The 23,010-nt window shown below is 37.8% G+C and overlaps 2 protein-coding genes across 8 annotated transcripts in view; both read left to right on the forward strand.

Moving 5' to 3' along the window:
* Nucleotides 1-529: 529 nt before the first annotated feature.
* Nucleotides 530-4,090, forward strand: cnr1 (cannabinoid receptor 1). The gene is made up of 2 exons (XM_084090146.1): nt 530-643; nt 1,429-4,090. Exon 2 carries the CDS (start codon nt 1,453-1,455, stop codon nt 2,881-2,883), a length of 1,431 nt encoding a protein of 476 aa, XP_083946272.1. The 5' UTR covers nt 530-643; nt 1,429-1,452; the 3' UTR covers nt 2,884-4,090.
* Nucleotides 4,091-8,845: 4,755 nt separating this feature from the next.
* The window catches only part of snx14 (sorting nexin 14), a 53,046-nt gene continuing 38,881 nt past the window's right edge, over nt 8,846-23,010 (forward strand). For all 7 annotated transcript variants that reach the window (XM_084092001.1, XM_084092002.1, XM_084092003.1 and 4 more), the window contains exons 1-13: nt 8,846-8,981; nt 9,369-9,510; nt 9,715-9,835; nt 15,679-15,755; nt 18,019-18,097; nt 18,192-18,235; nt 18,346-18,433; nt 18,523-18,607; nt 19,227-19,383; nt 20,343-20,418; nt 20,622-20,666; nt 20,776-20,856; nt 21,003-21,117. In XM_084092001.1, the coding sequence (XP_083948127.1) occupies nt 9,374-9,510; nt 9,715-9,835; nt 15,679-15,755; nt 18,019-18,097; nt 18,192-18,235; nt 18,346-18,433; nt 18,523-18,607; nt 19,227-19,383; nt 20,343-20,418; nt 20,622-20,666; nt 20,776-20,856; nt 21,003-21,117 (1,105 nt within the window). In that variant the 5' untranslated portion in view covers nt 8,846-8,981; nt 9,369-9,373. The remainder of the gene's footprint in view (nt 8,982-9,368; nt 9,511-9,714; nt 9,836-15,678; nt 15,756-18,018; nt 18,098-18,191; nt 18,236-18,345; nt 18,434-18,522; nt 18,608-19,226; nt 19,384-20,342; nt 20,419-20,621; nt 20,667-20,775; nt 20,857-21,002; nt 21,118-23,010) is intronic.

Here is a 23,010-nt window from a genome sequence, read left to right on the forward strand (position 1 = left end):
TTCCATAATGGGTGGAGTCATTGAATTATGGGTTATATGTATCTTTGGAATAGACTGCTAATGTACTCCTTGCATACTGCACTAGGCAAAATGTTAGATATGAACTGCACAAAAACAATTAGTGATCTAATCCTACACTAATCCTTGAGGGCAGTCAAAAATTCACATGTTCATGTATGGTTTCATAAATAAATGAAACCATTTATTCATTAATACAATCATTCATAAATGAATGATTCAGAAAGAAAGTCATAATTCTGCATGTTAATTTGCAATAATAAAGAGTTCTGCACAGGAGACCAAATGATTAAAACCATTTATGCAGTCAATATTCTATGATATTGCAACATGAACAATTAGAAACTAGAAAAACAGGAGGTATGCCGAAAAAAACTAACCACCTCTCAACACACATACATTACACTTTTGAGTTATTTTCATTTTTGACATTAAAGATGCTCGTGTATGTGGGTGGTCATGTGACTCGGGATGCGTCATATAGGCTCTGATGCGCACTGAGGAGAAAAGCATCTCATTTCCACAAACCCAGAGCATCTGAACTCTCACTCACTCACTGGATCACTGCGAGATCATCTCATCTCTTCATACAGCGAGGAACACAGTCTGCGCGAACTATGTGAAGGTAAAACGGCATTTCTCAACTCTATCAACTTGATGAATTTGATCTTTTATTATGCGGTATTATAACGCTGGATAATAAGACATCTATGACATCGCTTATTTCAGCACAAACAGAAAAAGTTAGCTGTTTTTAAGCAAATGCGCCTCGCAGTGAGTATGTGCGATAGCCTATTAAAACTTAAATACACTAATTTGACAATAAATGAATCGTGATTCACGTGTTGCGATACACAGTGAATCCAGATCCGGAATTTAAACTTCTTTCATGGTCTGATCCAGCGCAATGATTCAAAACACAGTGAAATGAGCACACAGGTGATAGTGTGCATTACTATTAAATATTTGCAGTCTAAATATGTTTGAGTTTATAATGTATTCGAAATTCTAACTATATTTTTAATACTTTTATTTCATTTTCAATTGCATATTAATTTTTATTTTTATTTTTAATATTTTTTTTTTAGCTGTTTTCTCCCAAATATAAAGTTGCATCTTAAGTTGTTATCTGCTTTATGACTATGGTGCTTTAGATTGAGTCTGTCAGCTGCAGGAATCAATTATTCAAAGCCTGTCTCTTAGTGTAATAATCCCTAGGTGCTCATCCATGCAAGGAAAACAACAAGCGCAAAATACAAGAGCCGTATGAGAGGGCATTTATTTCTGTGCTCAGTGAAGCATCGATCGAGCTTTTGAGAGCTCAATATTCTGTTATCTTGAAATAATGAGGATCCATGTGCCTCAGTCAGTCATGTTTGAACAAAACATTCTCTCAATTCAATCCAATAGGTTTCCTTTAGAGCATCTTTGACCATGCTGTTCCCTGCCTCAAAGTCCGATGTTAAATCCGTTCTGGATGGAGTGGCAGAAACCACGTTCAGAACCATCACTTCTGGACTTCAGTACATCGGGTCGAACGACATCAGCCTAGATGACCACGTCATCGACGGCGACTACGCCAAAAGCGGATACCCGCTGCCGAAGCCGTTTGCCGCATACCGAAGAAGCCCTTTCGCAGGCAAAGTGGGACCGGATGAGGAGCTCATCGTGAAAGGTCTCCCCTTTTACCCCACTAACAGCTCTGATGTGTTCGGGAACTGGAGCCTGGGAGAAGATGGGAGTAGCCTTCAGTGCGGGGAGAACTTTATGGACATGGAGTGTTTCATGATACTGACTCCTAGCCAACAGCTGGCCATAGCAGTGCTGTCTCTCACGCTGGGGACGTTTACGGTGTTGGAGAACCTCGTGGTCTTGTGCGTGATACTGCAGTCCCGTACGCTGCGCTGCAGGCCCTCGTACCATTTCATCGGGAGCCTGGCCATCGCAGACCTGCTCGGCAGCGTGATCTTCGTCTACAGCTTCTTGGACTTTCACATCTTTCACCGCAAAGACAGTCCGAACATTTTTCTGTTCAAGCTGGCCGGCGTGACGGCCTCGTTCACCGCGTCTGTGGGAAGCCTGTTCCTCACCGCCATCGACCGATACATTTCCATCCACCGCCCGCTGTCGTACAGGCGTATCGTGACACGCACCAAAGCCGTGATTGCTTTCTGCGTGATGTGGGTGATCTCGATTATCATCGCCGTGCTGCCGCTGCTGGGCTGGAACTGCAAACGCCTCAACTCCGTTTGCTCCGACATCTTCCCGCTGATCGACGAGAACTACCTGATGTTCTGGATCGGCGTGACCAGCGTTCTGGTCTTGTTCATCATCTACGCCTACATGTACATCCTCTGGAAGGCCCACCACCACGCGGTGAGGATGCTGAGGCGCACGTCGCAGAAGAGCCTGGTCGTACACTCCTCCGACGGCACCAAGGTCCAGACCACCAGACCCGATCAGGTCCGCATGGACATCCGCCTGGCCAAAACCCTGGTTCTCATCCTGGTGGTGCTGGTGATCTGTTGGGGGCCTCTTCTGGCCATCATGGTGTACGATCTGTTCTGGCGGATGGACGACAACATTAAGACAGTGTTTGCGTTCTGCAGCATGCTGTGCCTGCTCAACTCCACGGTGAACCCGATCATCTACGCCCTGAGGAGTAAAGACCTGCGGAGAGCGTTCCTCACCACCTGCCAGGCCTGCAGGAGCTCCTCCAGCACGACCCTGACGCTGGACAACAGCCTGGAGTCCGACTGCCAGAGGAACACGCACCGCGCCGCCGAGAGCTGCGTCAAGACCACTGTGAAAATAGCCAAACTGACCATGTCCGTGTCGGCGGAGACCTCGGCGGAAGCCGTTTGATTGTACATTGCTGGTCATGGAAAGTTACGTGCAGAAAGTTCAAAACACAAAGCTGCTTAAGTTACCACTGGTTTGACGAAGTGTTGACTATGACGTTTCATTGCTTAAGTGCCAATCCCCCCCCCCCCCCCCTCCTTAAAAATAAGAGGTTCTCACTGAGTAATTCTGTTGGGGCTTTTTTGTTGTTGTTCTCCCTTATATTTAAGTGTAATATGTGTGGATATTGTGTGTGTGTGTGGTTTATGAAAGTTGACTATATTTTTATACTTTGAATTTTTGGTTTTTGAACTATGATATCTTCTCACATGGGAATAAGGGGCTAATGATCTTTCTAATATGAAAACCGTGTAAGAATGAATTCAAATGTGTGTGTGTGTGTGTGTGTGTACACACATTGTTATCTATGTAAATATGTTGTAAAGCTCTGTGGTGATTTAGTGTATCCAACATCCTTGTGATGAGCGATAAAAGATAAAAGTCTCTCTGTTTTTGAGATGTCTTGTTTTTCCAATGAAATAAATGGAAATGATAGTATTATAAGAGAGGAGGATGTTTTGTTGCTCCTCAAGGACATAAATAATGAAAGCAAGAAAAGTGTTAACGAATGCATTGAATCTTGTTTTTAGATATATTGTATCTGGTCCACATGATACTTTTCTGTTAATGTCGTGAGGATCAGAAAAAAAGACTATTTTCAATTATTATTTTTTACAAGATGGCCTGTAATCGTCACAGATAATACAGTGACAGAAATAACCGTGGTGGATTTAAGCCTTTTATTTTGTCATTCTGCTTATGTATTTCTCTGAGATGTGAAGTGAAACAGATTTTTACAACATGCACAAAGCCCAGAGAAAAAAACGCAGCGTGTTCATAAAAATTAGTATTTAATCTTGTAGTTAATTAACAAGCAGTTGAAGTGTAAATATCATAACTGTTCAGTGATATTCCTTAAACCGTGATATGGTGTGGTGGTGCTTTTTGTTTGCACTTTTCAAAAGTATAGGTATACATTTTACCTGAAATGAATCTACTTAAGTATTGAAGCATAAAAATCATAAAACGTCACAGTGGCTTTTGTCCCATAGTTTCTAAAAGTCTGTCTCGAAGTGAAGCTGCTTGCACACCTATGTATCTCAATTTCCATTGCAAGCTTTTTTCTTTCAATTTTCTTTTTAAAATAAAGTCAGTTCTGACCTAAACTGTGTATGCCGGGATACTTTTATTTAAAACTACATGTCACATCATTATGGAATCAAAGGGCACCTGATTTCACCAACATGCAACATGCTCCTGATCTAAATCAGATTTAAGGGACAAATTTACAGTTTATGTCAAGTTTAGTCTTCCAACCAGGGTCATGTGTTGATCTCATGAAAATGCGTCTCTATTGCACGCATTGTGTTTATCGTGCAATTTATACGCGAAAATGAGTTTTTGATACGCAGTTTTCGCGTGCATTTGATACGCACTTTATTGCGTGTAATACACACGCACCCCACACGACTAATCCTACCCATGCAGTGGCACCTCACTGCGCACGTACCCTACACCTACCCATGCGTATTCATATGCACGTAAAAACTCATTTTGGCGTATAAATTGCACGAAAAACATAATGCGTGCTATAGAGACGCATTTAGTGTGATCATTTCTCTCTGATTTTAAGGATAACTTATGGGTAGGGTTAGAGTTATGGTTAGGATTACATTTTTAGACAGGAATGTTGTGCCAGGATAAATTAATTATGTTGACCCAGGGACATCTTACTTGGCAAAATCACAGAGTGAAAGTCTGGCCAAATTGCACATGTTGGTGATGTCTGTTTCCCTCTTGTGGATAGTTACATTTTCATAGAGTCATTTTCTAGAACGGAAAGCAATTAACTTCTGAGGCAACACATTTCTATGAATAATTTTAACTTTCTATATGTAAGGGATAATGTATGATTACTTGATCTGGCACATTATCCCACTTTAACAGCATTAAGACAGCAATGAACACATTTTAAGATGAACATTTTAAACTTTCATCATGATTGCGGTTCTTTTTATTCACTGGAATCTGAGAGATGTGTAGTCTTATGATATACTATAGCAAGTAAAAACATTCATATTCATCTCATGAAGCTTCAGTCCATGTAACAGCAGGGTGTTCTTGGCTCCATGGCCAGTGATGGAGGACATACTAAACACCTCGGTTGGAAAACACTAACGTGACTTCATGTTTAATGTACCAGAACAACCACCGGGAGAAGCAAATTTCCCTCACAGTTGTCATAAACACATCCACTGCCACTATCTGCGAACGGATGACATAACCCAAGGTGGTTCTCTCTCTCTCTCTCTCTCTCTCTCTCTCTCTCTCTCTCTCTCTCTCTCTTTCTCAAAAACCATGGTAAGAAAACAGCCAAACGTGGCTTAATGTTCTGAGCAATAGCCTTGGAACACAAAATTTCTCTCAAACCTTAGTGGTCATAAACACTATCTACAGTTAGATACTACAAAATGCAATATTTGAAGTCCCCCCCCCACCCCCCCCCCCCCCCTCCCAAAAAAAAAACCAAACAAACAAATTGGACCATATATTTTCATCATTGAGAAATACCTCAAGGTAAACTTTCTCATTGGACTATGGTGTTTTTGCTTTGACAGATAGATATAAATATAAAACATAAAGCGATGTAAGTTCATACTCCATCACCTTGGCTGTCAGTTTAAATTTTTATCTAATAATGATGTATCTAAAATATCTAATACCTCTGCAGAATTTAGACAGACATCAGGCAAGTTATGGGCTGTCAATGATCATCAAGAGGATGGTCAATAGCACTTTCCAAATATATGGTAAGTGGTATATTATTATTATTATTATTAAGATGCACTGTGCATCTTAGCATATTCTGTTACATTTCAATATAACTGAATTGAAATGATTTGAACTCAATCCTCCTTGGTTTGCTGATGCCCCCTTGTGGGGTTATTGAGAATCTCCAGCCTACAGCACCCTTAAAGCAGAAGACAGAAATATACAATGTTCTTTGCTGAAGAAACAGAAAAGGAAAAACAACGTTAGATATGTAAGACTATTATTTAATATTAAATTAACATAGGCCTACCTTGACAGGTTAATTCAGGCTAAATCTGCAACCCTGTTACCTAGAACCTTGTTACATATTCTGGTGTATTTCTATTTTTAAGTACGTCATTAAATTTATTTCATAGTGTGCTACAAAATATCCAAATTACACAGATTGGGCTTTTAAAATTAATTCACACATGTCTCAAATATCCGTAACAGGGTTTGTAAGAATCCTCAAAAACGGCATATACAGTGAGGTGGGAAAATTAGATTTTCTGATGTGAATAAGCATCTCCGTTCATTTGAAAAAAATACTGAAAAATGGTGATGAATTCTTCATATATGTAGATATATTGAGTGTGGGAGTGTGACTGGAAGTGGTTCAAAGAAACAGTCTGATGAAGAGGTGGATGCTTTTATGGCTCGACCCACAGCGGGAACTTTACCAGAGTCAGATTTATGAGTTATGACCACTTTATGGATTATGGTCACTGATTCTTGAGATAAGGGACAAAACACATCTTACACACTAAAGCCCTCTTTATGTTAAAAATAAAAGAAATTCATCAAAATAAAAATACTTAAAAAGTAAAGGAAATTCTAAAGGAAATCTGGACACTCAGGACATTCATTGCTTTTATTTTTAGACAGTTTCTTTAGTTTTATTTTAAATACATGCTCTGTGTTTGGGAAACCTGTCCTCAGCATGAGGTCACAATGTAAAACTGCCATAAAGTGTTTAAAAATGCAACAAATTAAAAAATATGCATTTAAAATTGAAATGCAGAGATCTGTAATATATCAAACAATACAAAAAGTAACTCTTGAATTATATTTTCCATTAAAAACAAAAGCCAATTGAAGTTTCCTATGTGTCCTCAACTCCATCAGGATTTGTTATAATTCTGAATAAATCAGGCAATGTCATGGTCATCTTTAACTCTGAGGACCCCTTTCCTATTTCCTTAACACACTGAGTAACTACGTCTTAGATGTATAAATGTACATTTAAATAGTTTATTAATCATTCGTATGAACAACTGAGAACTCATAAATAACTGGTTTGTAAATAATGTAATACATAATTTAGAAATGATAAATTGATCATAAAGTTTGAAAATACAATTATTAAACACAATGTAGATATGCTTATAAATCAATAATGAAGCATTTATAGATGTATTTATAAACTGCTTATTATTAATGTTTTATAAATGATAAATTAACTATTTACTAATGCTTAAATAATTATTTATAGCATGCAGTTATTATAAGTGTTACCCATGTACTTACTATAGTAATAACAGTAAATTATGCATTACAAGTAGGCTACTGTAACTAACCCTAAACCAAACCCAATCCCTTACCATTACTCTATAGTTAGTATATAGTTAATTAATATTACTCAGTACAATGTAACCACGTCACCTTAAAATAAAATGTAACCTTTTTTTTTTTTTTTTTTTGCATATGGCAAATTATTCTAATGTTTTTTCATAATTTTATTTACATATTTGGCCTGATGTACATGCCTTATAATCTTACATCTACTATCACCATGAATTCAAAAATGATGATCCTTATTTTTTATGGAATATTGCAGTTCTTATTATAAATAATAATTTGTATTTCTTTACAACCTGTCACTCACATGAGATCACTGCAATAGCAAACCCTGATTAATGGACTAGATAATGGATAGAAAGCAAACATCAGTTTCCCACTGCTTAAGTCATGCAGGGCGGCACAAATGAAATGTACGTAACTAATGAAGTTAAAGACAGCCACAGATCCTTTACATTCACAGTGGGAACATTTCTGTTGTTCAACAGGGCGGCACATAATGCTCAGCTATTCCATTACACTCATACGCAGAATGAGATGGACCGCTAAAAGGAGAAACAAAGCACTGGAAGGATTGTTGTATTAAATGTAATATTATTTAAAAATGAGTTAGTTGTCTTAATTTGTTATCTTGTCAATCAGTTATTGTTACCTTCAGTTGGAACTTTGTCAACTCCGTCAGTTTTTGTCAATTCCCTCAGTATTTAACACCGTCAGATGAAGGTTTCTGTTAAATTTGAAAGAAATATTTATTCCTTTTTATTGTGTTAAAATATTAAAACATCAACTGAACTAGCCTATATGATACTATGTCTGATTTACCGAAGAACATTTATATATGTCTAATATTAAAAAGGATGGTAGAGAATTAAGGAATTTGAACTGGATTGTTCATAGATAATGTATTTCCTCACTATATAATTGTTATGTCTGTACTGGAAAGATTTCAATAAAAAAATAAAAAAAATAAATCCTCACTTAGCTGTAGGCCTACTAAACACCATTATTACATAATTGAAGACTTTACACTGTTGTTGGATGGACCAAATAAAATAGCATGCTTTTTAATGCGACTGACGGAGTTGACACAAATTGTTATGAGGTGAATAAATGTAGGCTACATTTTTAGAAAAAAATATTTTCAGAAAAACATGTTCAAATGGTTCATTAGCTGAGACCTTTTTCTACAAATATATCAGTCACTACTAATAATGTAGTATTAAATAATAAAAACTAACTTCTAAACATGTGGTGTCTCATATCTCAAGAATCAGTGGTCTGTTTTAATATTAGTCTTTTTGTTTTATACAGAGAGGAATAAAACCCAGTCCCACGAGAGGGACGCAATAACACACACAAGATCACAGTTTACCCTTTTCCTTTCCCAAAATATGTACCACACTACTTACCCCATATTAATGTATTATGATAATACAGCAACACTAACGTTAGTAACTGGTATTTTAATGGAAACAGTGTTAACTTGCGTTATTTTGTAAGGGTTGTCGTTCAACAGGACTTTTATTTTGAAACGGAATTTCGGGATGACGCCTTCATGTTAAACCCGGTAGTGCAGCTCAATAATCTGATCATGTGAAACGATCAAAACATTAGTGTCAGGATGTGTTGACATGTTTCTAGAGTTTATATCAGACCTGCGCATCATCTGTGAGGTGAGAGATCTACAACATCGCACTAAACTGACATTTAAGAGCAAATGTTTTCGTGTTATTGACACTGTTTACACATTTGCAGGTTAGCTGAGATTATCAGACTATCATCATCATCCACTGTAGTTTAACATCTGATATTATTGTCTTGATTTGACAGTAACAAAAAGTAAAAGTACCATGGCACTGTATGTGTGAATACCATATTACATTTTAAATTAAACTATTCATTTTAGTGTGTAACGTTATATAAAATATAGATGTATCGTGTGTTATTACAATGTTTTGGAAATGGCGTAGCCTAATTGTTTTGGAATTATACCATGTAAATTCATGAATCACCAATATGAATATGGAAATCATTCAGTATAGATGTATTCTCTTGTTTAGATATAATGTCGGACCCTCACTCATTTCTGGGGTGTGTGAGAAGAGGTCTGCGCTTAGATGTGTTTAAGGATGTTGCTCGTCAATATCCTGTCATCTTCTGTATCTTCACCTTTATGATCTCCTCCACCATCATCCTCAACCAGTGAGTAGCTTTCTGGAGCATGTTATCCCCCCCACTTATAATGTCAATCAAGGTTTTTGCTCCAAAAATTAATTTTGTACCAGTTTAGCTTTTAATAACAATTTTCCAGGAGCTCTATATGCAACTGATCCATTAAGTTTGGTGATTAACAAATATATCCAAATGCTTACAGTAAACATGCTTGCATCCTCACACTTTTTCCAGGTATCTCCATATTCTCATGGTTTTCTGGTCGTTTCTGGCTGGAGTGATCACATTCTACTGCTCCCTCAGCCCAGAATACCTGCTGCCGAATATCCTCATCTCTGTAAGGTCCAAGAGGAAAGTAAGTGTGTCCATTAGGATTTGAGAAGTGTCTAGTCAGGAGTGCAATAATTGAGAGATTGTTCAGTTCCACAAAGTGATAAACCTGAGTGAGATAAAAGGTTGCAGAGTGGTAGCCTTACTCTGGTGTTCTGTTTCAAGCATTATGTGAACAATAAGCAGCCCAAACAACCAAAATGTGGTATTGGTAAACAACCACAGAATACTGTATACACACTACATCTCCCTGCTCTTGATAATGCTTTATTATCACAGCATAGGCGTCGATTACGGTGGGGAAGATTTCATCATGAGTAATTTTGTACCCACCACTTTTTTGGTATTAAGTGTTACCTATTATTACTCATGTACATATTATTATGCATATTATTGCTCATCATAACCACTTAAAACTGTCAAAAAATCTAACCAGAAATTCGGTGATCACTGATCGTTGTTTAGGTAGCCTACATTAAACCGTTAAGCTTTTTCCTACAAGCCTCAATGAAGCAGAAACGCTTAATGTCAGATAACGTCCATAATAATTGGACTTTGGGTTAGATTTTTTGACGGTTTTCAGTGGTAATGAGGAGCAATATGAGAGAGAAAATTTGGTGATCGTTGTTTAGGTACATTAAACCACGTAAAGCTTTTTCACGTTAAGGACTTATATAAAGACCATGAGAACCGCGTGGAGTCAACCCACCGCCGCTCCGTTGCCCTGCTGAAATGTGAAGCAGAAACGCTTAATGTCAGATTACGTCCATAATAATTTGACTTTTGGTTCGATTTTTTGACTGTTTTCAGTGGTTATGAGGAACAAAATGAGAGAGAAATTTGGTAATCATTGTTTAGGTACATTAAAGGGATAGTTCACCCTAAAATGAAAATTCTGTCATCATTTACTCACCCTCAAGTTGTTTCAAACCTGTATGAATTTCTTTTTTCTGCTGAACACAAAAGAAGATATTTTGAAAAATGTCTGTAACCAAACAGTTGATGGACCCCATTGACTTCCATAGTATTTTTTTTCCTACTATGGAAGTTCATTTTTGGGTGAACTATCCCTTTAAACCACGTCATGTCATTGTCAACATGGTACTTATGAAGCAGAATAGTGGGTCATATGTCTAATGCTTTTGGAAAACTTAAGGCTTTCTTCTTCATAAAACGAGTCGGACATCATCACATTTTTGTATGCATTTTTATATATTTACATTAGTAAGCTACAGGACATCGTCTTTCAAAACATGACCTGCGCGAAAGAGAAAAAAAATGAATGTGTCATTGTACCGAGCACTTCTGAAAATGCACTTCCGACTGCGTCTCTGTCCCCAGCACATTTCAAACCAAACTGACGCCCATGTATCACAGAAGTCCAGGAAATGCCATTACAAGTTATAAAACGGATAGTTCCGGTCCTTGATTCTGATTGGTTGAGCCGCGTTTGAAGCCGTTGTAAATTACTCAACAAACACACACCTGTGACCGCATTACATTAGTATTAATTCACTGTAAATCACGGCTTCACAGGGCTTATTGCTTTAATAACCAACATTTTATGGAGTTTTCTTTTCATATGTGACATATACCTTGGTTTTTTTTTTTTTACTGAACTCATTTGGGTTTTAATAAAGCAATAAGCCCACTGAAGCCATGTTTTACAGTGAATTTAGAAGAGCTAAGGGGTGTTGTTAGCTACGACGCGGAGCGGAGCACTCATCTTTTCCTTTCTTGAACTTAGGAGGACATTATACAGGCTTTCCCATTTGTCCTTTTTTCCTAGCACTTTAATGTAGAGTCACTGCCCTGGAGCATATATATGAGTCATTCTTTCACTGCTCCCTGTTCTGCAGCTTCACTTCAATCCACAGACTAAAAACCTCTGCTTCTAGTAGAACAACAGAGAATATTGCATATGGGTCTGCAACAACAGGGATCAATTTGCCAATACACTAATAACCCAGTAATCTACAGAGAGCCATCAGGTACCATGAGAGTTTCTCATTGTCCACATGATGGCTGGCACAGTTCCTTTCTCCGCCTCTGTAATTGGTGGGTATTTTCGATTGCACAATGGGGAAGTGCCTGTAAATTACAGATGCAATATCTCTGTTCTGAGATAAACACCCAGAGGAGTTGTCTCTTGAGTTGGGATTTTTCACAGATTTTTGACCTTGCTTCTTTTTCTTCCTACAGACCTCCTCCCATTTCTCCTTTTTCTCACAATACAGGCTCTCACAGGGCTCTCACAGGGCTCTCTGACTAGCAGGGGTCCCCCTGAGTGCTGTAAGGCTATGCATCTGGATAAACTGACCTGCTTGTCTCTCACATAGGGTTCAAGTCACCACTGACACTAGTGCTTTTTTCAGATCATGGCTTAGGCCTTCTAGCCATATCCCAACAAGTGGTCCCTTGTTACCCTGCTCATCGAGGTCAGTGTCATTTCCATCCCAGAGTGCTTAATGTATGCTGACATCAGCCTCTCTGTTCAGTCCGCCGCGTCTTCTCCAGCCTTCTACTTAACAGAATTTACCTCGGACCAATCAGTTTTACTTTTGTTAAGGTCTTTCAGCAACTTTGAGATCACTTACTATACATTTATATACCAACTCCCAGATATCATTTTGCGTCATGGTCAATGAGCAAATGGATCTATCATCTCTCCAAGACAACCCATAGTCTCTTATGTAACTTCTCTTTTGCCTGGTGTCACTGAGTAGCACTGTCACCTCACGGCAATAAGGTCCCTGGTTTGAGTCCTGGCTGAGTCAGGAGGCCTTACTGTGTGGAGTTTACATGCTATCCTGTGTTGGCATTGGTTTCCTCCAAGTGCTTCAGGTTCTCCCACAATCCAAAGATTATCAGCAGTGAGTGTTAACACTCTAATGGACTGGCCATCTGTCCAGGCTACTCCCTTCCTTCAGGCCGAGACATCTCCTGCATCGCAGTGACCCTACATAGCACAATCTGTTCAGAGGATGGATGGATGCTATTTTGCTTGTTGTGGATTTATTTTTTTACACAATCACCTCCATCCTTAGCTCTTATGAAGAGTTCAGATGCAAAAGCCGCTAAACGCCTCCTTTGTCAAAAATGAGATCATGATATCAAGCGAATGTTCATTGGTTCATTGGCAGAAACCACTAAACGCCACTTCCCTTTGCCAACAAAATCCTCTAAGTCCACAGAAACGAATCAGAAGACGCGAATCAAATCATAAGATTTCATGATGAATCACGGTGTGCGAATGAGAAGGCTTTCAATTGCCGAGCTTGATTTCACGAGTAGCAAGTAAAACTCAACAGTGTTCCTTGTGCTGCTGTAAAACTCTGACAGAAATGGACGTGGCAGTCACATGCATCACAGCTGTGTGGATCAGTTTACATTTTGAATTCTGCTTTCATCATTTGCAATGTTTCCAGTTGCATCTTTAGTGATTTTGCCACTTTTTAATATGTCTTGTTGTTCAAAGAGGTCGACTTGGAGGTTTTTGCAAAAAAAAGCACACATGGACTTTTAGTTTAAGTTTAAATACCAATGAATAGACTAAAGTGACATTTTTTTTAAAAATAAGGCATTTCAATAACTTTTCATAGCCATTAAAATGGAATTACTGAACCTAAACATTGGAGCCTGATAAAAAAAAAGAAGCTCATTTCAAAGAAAACATATCAGACGGTCTTAGAGGTTTTTGCATCTGAACTCTTCATATATTGCGTGAGTTTAGGTCTGGTAATTAGTTGTAATAGATCTTAGCTTCCTCTCCATCCTCACACTTTTTAGTACTGCTACTAACCACGAGTGGGCGCTGTCGAGTTCCTCCTCTCACTCCTGGGCCATCAGACCCCCAGATGATCTCAGGCAGGAAGGCAGAGGCGTCCTTGTCCTCTTGCTGGTCAGCGTCTGTATCTGAGTTTGGCTTAGACTGCACATGCATGGGGGCTGGTTGTAAAAACTGCCAAGACTAGTCTTACAAGTTAGTCACATTTGTTCATAACTATTTTAAGTCAAGTATGTAAAAACGTGGATTGGTTTAATTTGAAACCAAGAAGTAACACTGATTTCCCCTTGACTAATCGTTAGTTGGTCGTACTAGTACTTAAGACACAGACACATACTGGCACATATTATGCAACTGGCAGCTGGATACTGAGAGGAAACTGGGGGAGCATTTCACACAGTAACTGAGCTAACTTAGCTCACTCACAAATGTTGTCCCTTGAGAGTCTGCATCTTTTTACGGCACAAGTGTAAGATTTGTGCTTGCAACATTAAAGCAGAGAGACTACTCACCCGCCTCCAGCTCTTCACAAAAACAACTGAGAGTACATTAAAAAGATCACCTCCCTTCCCTAACTCCCATGCTAATCCCAAAAAAACTTTTGAGCAACAACTTCAACAAAACCAGAAGCAAACAATGTGGAAAATGCAACATCTTAAGGCAGGAGAAAGGAGTTTGTTTGTATGCAGTCTCCACTGTCTTTATAATAAATATAATATATTATATAATACAAGTACTTACTGTTCTTGCTGCGGGTGATTTACGAGGACACATGGTGCACGTAAATCACTCGCAGCAAGAACAGTAATTGCTTGTATTATCTGAGCTGTTGAGGCATGTGAAATTCACACAATGGTAGCAGAAATCCTAAAACACACCATCTTGACACAAACACAACAAATAAATAAATAAAACTACATAATTATACATCCTTGGACTTAACATATAACATACAATTTACATCCTTGCTAACTCCTTTTTTTTTTCTGCTGACAGCTCTTTCAGTTTATCAGTAAGCCTCTTAATACGCCCCTTAAATTGGGACTTTTCAGGCATATCCTGGTCTTTCTTTTCTTTGTCTGTGTGTCTACGACACTTCCACCAAACTATAAAAGCCTACCTATGTTTTTTGCACTCAATCAACCAACCATAATTTTAAACATCTCTGTTGACCATTAGATCCCCCCACGTCACACGTGAACCCACCATTGGTATGATCTCAGCTTGCATCTTATCCATAACCGTAAAATCTATAATTTGGCTACCATACACCTTTTATTAATCTCTTCTACAGAAAGCTCAGACTCGAGATGACCTTCAGCCACTTTTTATCCTTATTAAGATGTAACATAAGTCACTGCACACTTATTTTGATGTGACACAACTCACATTTCTGTAGCTAGACTGAATTCATAGTTTCTTCATGCTGGCTTGGCATTGGAACTCTATAGAGATTTCATTCTCATTCTGTACTTGCAGGAACAGTGAAGATAATGTGGGACAAATATAATGTAATGCAATAAAAAAACTCCATGAGTGGAGCTCTGTGGCATGATGGGACTTTGAGCTGGCTTGGAAGTCTTAGCTGGGCTCCACCAACAGATCCCGAATATAATAAATAGCGATAAATGGGCAATATGACACTGGTAGAATATCAGCACATTTGTGAGGCCTCTCAGCTAATCAGATTCGAGGACCGGAACTATATATTGGATATATTGTGGACTGATATATTGGCCTGGGCAATACTTGACCAATTGGATAAGTGTTACCGCTGCTCAGTCAATTTCAAAATCTTCCTCTTTTTTTGTGAATTTGGAGCATTTATTGTCTAAAATAAGTGTTTATTTTTCATTTCATCAATATTGTGTACAATGCTGGTCTGCATTATATCGAATGACCTGCTCTCCTGATTTCAGCCAAAAACCTCTATTGACCGCTAATTTAAAGTAATGTAATTCCAAGTCAATGTAAATTCCAAGCACTTGGATAATATTGTTCTACCTCAGATGTCACTGGAGACTCTTTTAATGTCTGTACTGTATTTATGAATAATATACTGTATATCTGTGTATCTTTAGCCACAGGAACAGCAGGAATTATTCCCTCTGGGTCACAGCTGTGCAGTATGTGGGAAAAACCAGTGCAAACGCCACAGGTATGATAATAAATTATGTTTAGAATAAAAAAAATGAAAGTTTTATTTTTTGGACCATTAATATGCTTTTGGTTCACATTGTTACATTATTTCCCTCCTGATGATAATGAATTTTAAAAACTTTCTTTCAAGTTTTGCGATTTACACTATGGACCCTTTTCACATTTCTGGGGTTCTCGTAAGTGGAAGTCATCATAGTTTGGTAAACTTTTATAGTGGTGAATGAGATGACAGCAAATATAACTTTTTGTATTCCCGTTTGCTCCAATAGCAAAATATGGCGTTTCCATGACTTTCCAATAGAGGAAAAAATATAGAGAGATTGATTACTGCGGTCAGAAGAGAGAAAGATGTCAAATTTGCCGTCACTCCCTCCGTTGTATTAGAAACGCCCTCACAGCAGTGTTAATTAGTTTTTTTGTGACTTTCTGCCAAGGTGAAAGAACACAAATGTAGCGTTATAAATGTATATTATTATTATTTTTTAAATGAAAAAAATTTAAAACTTTGGAAACGTGTCTTCACAGTCTATCAAAAGCTTAAAATGCAAGAAAAGACAGTTCAACAGTAAAATTCTACAGCAAAAATGAAAGGACAATGTAATACCGTTCGTAGTGTGGGGAAGAAGGAGGTGAGAACCAGCTGAACTTTAACATAAATAATCTCGGGAACTTGGGTAGCAAAATTATGCTGCATTCACATGCAATCAGAATTATCATAAATACCAAATTCCTAGTTAAAAATTGGACATGGAAAAACTGGAATGCCTTCTCAAGTCGTATTTACCACTGGGAAGCTCAGGGATAATTTTCAAACCCAAGTTCCCGAGTTGGGCGGGCCATAAACCTTAAACATGGCGAAGAAGAGAATGATTGCTGCTGTGACTGCATGGTATTCTTTATTAGGTTTTTCCACAACCGCTGCATCACCTGGTCTTGTCGTTAAAGTAGTGCATGTTTACATATATAAATAATCATTTGAAGCGTATTGTTTGTTTTACATACAGCAAAAATAGCCTGTATTTGACCGAAATTCCAGAATCGTCTGCAAGCTGACTATATATAGCGCAAGGCAAGGCAAGGCAAGTTTACTTATATAGCACATTTCATACACTATGGCAATTCAAAGTGCTTTACATAGAGAGGAATAAAAATAATCACAAAATAAAAGCAAGGAAAATTCAAACAGTTATTCAAAAGCTTTACATAGAAAGGTATGATAATAATCACACTATAGCAATTCATAGAGCTTTGCATAGAAAATAGACACAAAATAAAAGCAGGGGAAATTAAAACAGTTATAAAAGGAATTAAAAGAGATAAATGATCAGTGAATCAACATTCACTTATTACAACTATCTATTACAACATTACGGGGACGCTAAATATTATTTTGGCTTTATTAAGATTTTCCCAATCAATAGGCAAGAATAAACCTGGTGTCCTCCATGATTCCTGTTATTTGCGACAACAAAGCACTTGAATGCGATGATCTTGTAATAACTTCAGAAGTGGGAAGTAGGAAATCTCCGATTGCACGTGAATGCATCATTATCCCCGAGCTTCCCAGTGGTAAATATGACTTCAGAGGGCATTCATGTCCAATTTTTAACTTGGAAACTCGCAGGTACGATAATTGCGATAGCACCTGAAGGCAGAATAATTGTGCGTTCAAGTCATGCTGGAAAGATCGTATTTACGAGTTGAATGCACATGAAATCATAAATACGAATGTGAAAATTGGGATTTGTAAGCTAAGTTAATGGCGTCACAGTGAGAAACATGGTGGAATACCACAATACTTACAGGTATCTAGCAGTGACATTGTCAGGCTTTTTTATTTATAATAATAAAAAAATAAAAAAACTGATTTGCTGCACAAAATATGATAGCATTGTAATATAACAATACGATAAAGTTAAAAGTGGCTTCTTTATTTAAAAACATAATAAAGCGAACACACACCTGATGCACATTATTAGTTCTTCATTTTCTTGAAGTAGAGTTTTAAAATGCTTGCTGTATTCTTGTGTAGTTAATTAAGGGGTTTTCACACTGGAAGTTTAGTTCGAAACGGGGTTTAGGTTGCATGAAAAATTGGTTCTGTGAGACCGGTGTTCTTAACCCAGCCTCGCTCTGTTCCCACGGCTCTCAGCCCCACCCTGCTCGCCACAGACAACATCAATCTTGCTTGTGAAACTTTTTTATTGAATAATGAAGATGTAATTGTAACTATATAAAGGATTTGTGTTTTTCTTCCAAAGACCGACCCTTCTGCTGGAGAACTATCAGCCATGGCTGGACTTAAAGGTGTCGTCCAAAGTGGATGCCAGTATTTCAGAGGTAGAGCCATAACTCCAGTCATAAGTACAATTATATATTATATAAGCAAATTCATAAATCTAACTACTAAATACTTCGCTTGACTGATCTTCAGGTTTTGGAGTTAGTTCTCGAGAACTTTGTGTACCCATGGTACAGGTATGGCTGCTTTTAATGCAAAAGTTGCTTTTATCACAATGTTTTAGCTGGGGAAATTAAAGAAGTTTTCAACTCACCTTTTTTCCTCTTTTTTGATGATCTGCAATCAGAGATATTACAGATGACGAAGCATGTGTGGATGAACTGAGACAAACAATCCGTTTCTTTGCTGCAGTTCTGGCTCACCGAGCACAAAGAGTACATACACCTTTACACAATCTATTGACACAGACATCACAATTGGCATACATCTGTAAAGTGGCACACTGACTAAAATTGTCTTGCAGGTGGATGTGCCCTCACTTGTGATGGACAAAATGATGAAAGCGGCTATGAAGCACATTGAGATCATGGCAAAAGCACAGCAGAAAGGTGCGTCCTGTGATGAAATCATAAAATATAAGAGATTAGGTCTAGAATTAAAACTAAACAAATAAATGAAAACGAAAAAAACAACCAAAAAGACGGTTCTTTAAACTTCTATTCCTATAGTCGCCTATGGAGCATCTCTGTCGTAACTCATGGTATAAACTTAGGAGTATAAATGACGTTTTCCATCATTTCAATTAGTTATTTTTCATAATATGTGACCCTGGACCACAAAACCAGTCACATGGGTCAGTTTTTTTAAATTGAGATTTATACATCATGAAAAAGCTGAATAAATAAGCTTTCCATTAATGTATGGTTTGTTAGGATAAGACGAGATACAGCTATTTGAAAATCTGGAATCTGAGGGTGCAAAAAAATCGAATCTCCTTTAAAGTTGTCCATTTATGTTCACGATTGTGCTGTATTCACTCACAAAAATAAATGTTTTATATTTTTACGGTAGGAAATTTATCTAAATATCTTAATATCCTAATGATTTTTGACATAAAAGAAAAATCGATAATTTTGACCCATACAGTGTATCACAAATATACCCGTGCGACTTGTGACTGGTTTTGTGATGCAGGGTCACATATGTTGTGTGTGTTTGTGTGATCAGTGAAGAACACCGAGAGCCTCCAGCAGGCAGCACTAGCCGAGTACGGTGCCGATCTGCACGTGGCCCTGCGGAGCCGCAAAGATGAGCTGCTGTACTTGAGGAAACTCACAGAACTGCTGTTTCCTTACGTCATGCCGCCGAGAGCCACAGACTGCAGGTACACCTCACACCAAATACAATATCCTTCAAACGTTTCGGGTCAGTGAGATTTTTAAAACGTTTTTGGGAGAAGTTTTTCTCTTATGCTTATCAAGGCTGCATTTAATCAGAAATTCTGTAAAATATTACTACAATTTTAAATAACTTTTTATATTCAAATATATTTTAAAATTCAACATATTTCAATGATGGCAAAGCTAAATTTTCTGAAGAAGTAATGCTGTTTTATTTTGCAAACGCGTTTCAGTGCACAGGCCTTCATCAGGGTTAAAAGGTGAACATTGGTTCCTTTAAATACAAACAAGGACAAAATTAAAACTTGCAAACAACCACAATGAAAAAATAAGGGATGCACCGAAATGAAAAATTTGGCCGATAACCGATAATTCTTGATATTTGAAAGCTGATAACCAATATATTGGCTGATAAATCTGAATCCAAATTTGTATATAATTTTTAAGAGCCTCTTTACAACAACAAAAGTCTCACCATTAAAAGCCATGTCCAAAGCACACAATTATATATTATATCTCATTATAATGTTATGTAGCCTATATGTTGCACTTTACTGTATTTTCCTTTTTCAATGTTGAAAACAGTTGTGCTGCTTCATATTTATGTGGAAACTGATAAATGTTTTTCCAAGATTCTTTGATGAATAGAAAGTTAATCAAATGACAGCATTTACTGGAAAGAGTTTTTTTGTAACCATGTAAAAGTCTAGTTACTGTCACTTTTGATTCAATTAAATAATTAATTTCTTTAAGATATTGTACTGACTCTAAATGTTTGAACAGCAATGTATAACAAAGACACGGCCATTTATAGTGATTTGAGAACCATCTTAATGATTTTACCACTAATGTTTCTAGGCGTGAATTACTGTGTGAAAAGTGTGATGAGGATCATTTGATGTTCCTCTGCTAAACTCATTTAAGCTCTGTGATTCACTCTCAGATCTTTGGCCCTGCTGATTCGAGAGGTCATGACAGGTTCTGTGTTTCTGCCAATAATGGACTTTGTGGCTGATCCTGTGAGTGTAACAGGTTACCTTAAAGAAGGACATTAAACCATAAATATTTTCTGGTTACAACTGTCCAAATTTTGCTTGTATGTTTTATGCAATAGCTGCATTTGTTATACATATAAACATATAAATGCAAATAAAAGTTGTTTTTTCTGTGTGTGAATCTTGTAGTTGTTTATCCAGTCTATAAATCACACATTTTTCCACAGGACACAGTAAATCACATGGTGCTCATCTTCATTGATGATAGTCCAGTGAGTGATTCAAACAAATCAATTACAAACTGTTCAGTCAGCCTTTCCTGCCAAGTGTGTTTTAATAATGTTTTTTTTTCTTCATATTTGTATGTTATTTTTCTGCTAGCCTGAGCCAATCTACGATCCTCCATCTGCACTGGTGCCCTTCCTGGAGAAGTTTGCAGATCCACGCAACAAGAAATCCTCGGTATGTACAGCTTATGTTATCTTAACATGGCCCTTTCATGTTTATCAAGACGTCTAAAGAAAAGGGATGTATGATAAGGTTGATGAATTTGAGTTTAGTAATTTCTTAACCCCACAGGTTAATGATTTTGTTTGTTATTCTGCCAGGTGTTGAAGTTGGATTTGAAGGAGATCAGAGAGCAACAGGATTTGTTGTTCCGCTTCATGAGTTTCCTGAAGGAAGAAGGAGCGGTACACGTCCTGCAGTTCTGCCTGACTGTGGGTGAGGACATGTACTTCACTGCTAACATCAACGCAACTCATGACTGTGCCATCACTAACTAAAAGGGGAGGTGTGGGTTTCTGTTACCAAAAGATGTGCCAGTACATCATTCATTAAGATAACAATAATAATTAACCCCTTAGATGGTGTTAATTTAACTAAATTGATTATAGATTAATCAACTTCAGCACAAATGTTTTCAGTAATCATACATGTAGATGGCAAAATCACAATATCTGCTAGCATGAAAAATACAAAGAGAGATCGGAGAATGAATTTCTGGGCATACTTTTGAATCTACACCTATTTCTTATTTGTTGTCTCTTGTTTTTTGGTTAAGAAAAAGTCACGACTCATCACTGGCGTCCAGGGCTGTGTAGATGTCGCTGCCTTTTATATTCAGGTCTGGTTGGGTTAAAAAAATGCGGTTCGGTCAGAATCGGGTCTAGTTTTATCGGATCTGTCTCTGGTCAGGTTTTTGTCCCAGCCAAAAGCGATGCGAGGCGACACTGCAGTCGGTTTTCGATGCTGCTAGTTCTTTGCTAGTTTGGTACTATGCATCTTCTTGCCCTCTAGAGGTGTCTGGCAGCGTTATCCGCTGGACATTTCTTTATGTTAGTCCACCAAGATCCATTCAAAAACCTTTCTCGCACTGTGCCCAGGAATGTCCTAGTGAACGCTGCCCACTACATATGCTGCTTTAATTCAAATTTGTGCATTTTAAATGTATTAGTTAATTTATTCTTTGACAGTCATAATTATCATAGTTATGATAAGATCAGTGCAGTTCGTTTGGCAGGATTTTATTCATTGCATCGGAAAAATGAACAACTTTTTAAGGATTAGTTCACTTCAAAATGAAAATTCTGTCCTCATTTCCTCACCCTCAAGTTGTTCCAAACCTGTTTGAGTTTCTTTCTTCTGCTGAACACAAAAGAAAATATTTTGAAGAATGTCTGTAATAGGGATGTCCCGATCCGATCACGTGATCGGAAATCGGGCCCGATCACGTGTTTTCAGACTCGATCGGAATCGGACGTTACCTCCCGATCAGGACTCGGATATATATGTATATATATTCTCATTATTTTTTAACACATCTATAGTTATGCGGTGGCACAGAGTTACGCCGGTTTCACACTGCACGCGTTAGCAGAGAGTAAGCAGCGCAGGAGCAGTGCATAGGGTGAGCAGGAGCAGGACACGCGCGTTTTGCTTTCACACTGGCAGCGTTTGTCACGCGCGGCTGAACCGCGGGTTGTGTACAGACAGAGTAGCCTACTCTATAATGGATAAGTTGGCATTGCTTTTTTTCGTTTTCAAATACATTTAAGAGAAAAGACTTGTCAAGAAGCTTATTTTATTAATAATTTCATATAACTTTTGGTTCATCTTTTTATTGTTATGGCAACAAGTTTGTTTTTGGACATTTGTTTTCTTTTTAAATTGCTGTTGGTCATTTGATTGACTGTTTAAAACACAATAGATATCATCAATGCACTTTTTGGATAAAACTGCGGTGTATTTTGGCCATGATCAATGTATTGTCACTTTAATTCAGCAAAAGTGGCGCAGCAAAAATAGACTCGGCGCCGAAACGATCGCGGCACTCCTGCTCTGCTCTGCTACGCACTGCCGCGCCGCCTCTGCGTGCGGTGTGAATGCTCTAAAGCCTGGTTTAATCTGTTAACATGGGCGGCGAAAAAAATACGCACTGCACGCTCTGCTAACAGTGCAGTGTGAAACCGGCATAAGAGTTAGGAGTGCAGTTCCTAAAAGCACATTACTGGCTTTGCAAACACTGTAGCACTTTTATTTTTTATTTGTTTACATGCCTGCCGGGTATTTTAAGTTGAGGTGCTATTTGTTTATATATTAGACTTTTTTTATATT

The sequence above is a fragment of the Abramis brama genome (assembly GCF_963993115.1).
Source record: "Abramis brama genome assembly, chromosome: 18".
In the NCBI taxonomy this organism is placed as follows: Eukaryota; Metazoa; Chordata; class Actinopteri; order Cypriniformes; family Leuciscidae; genus Abramis; species Abramis brama.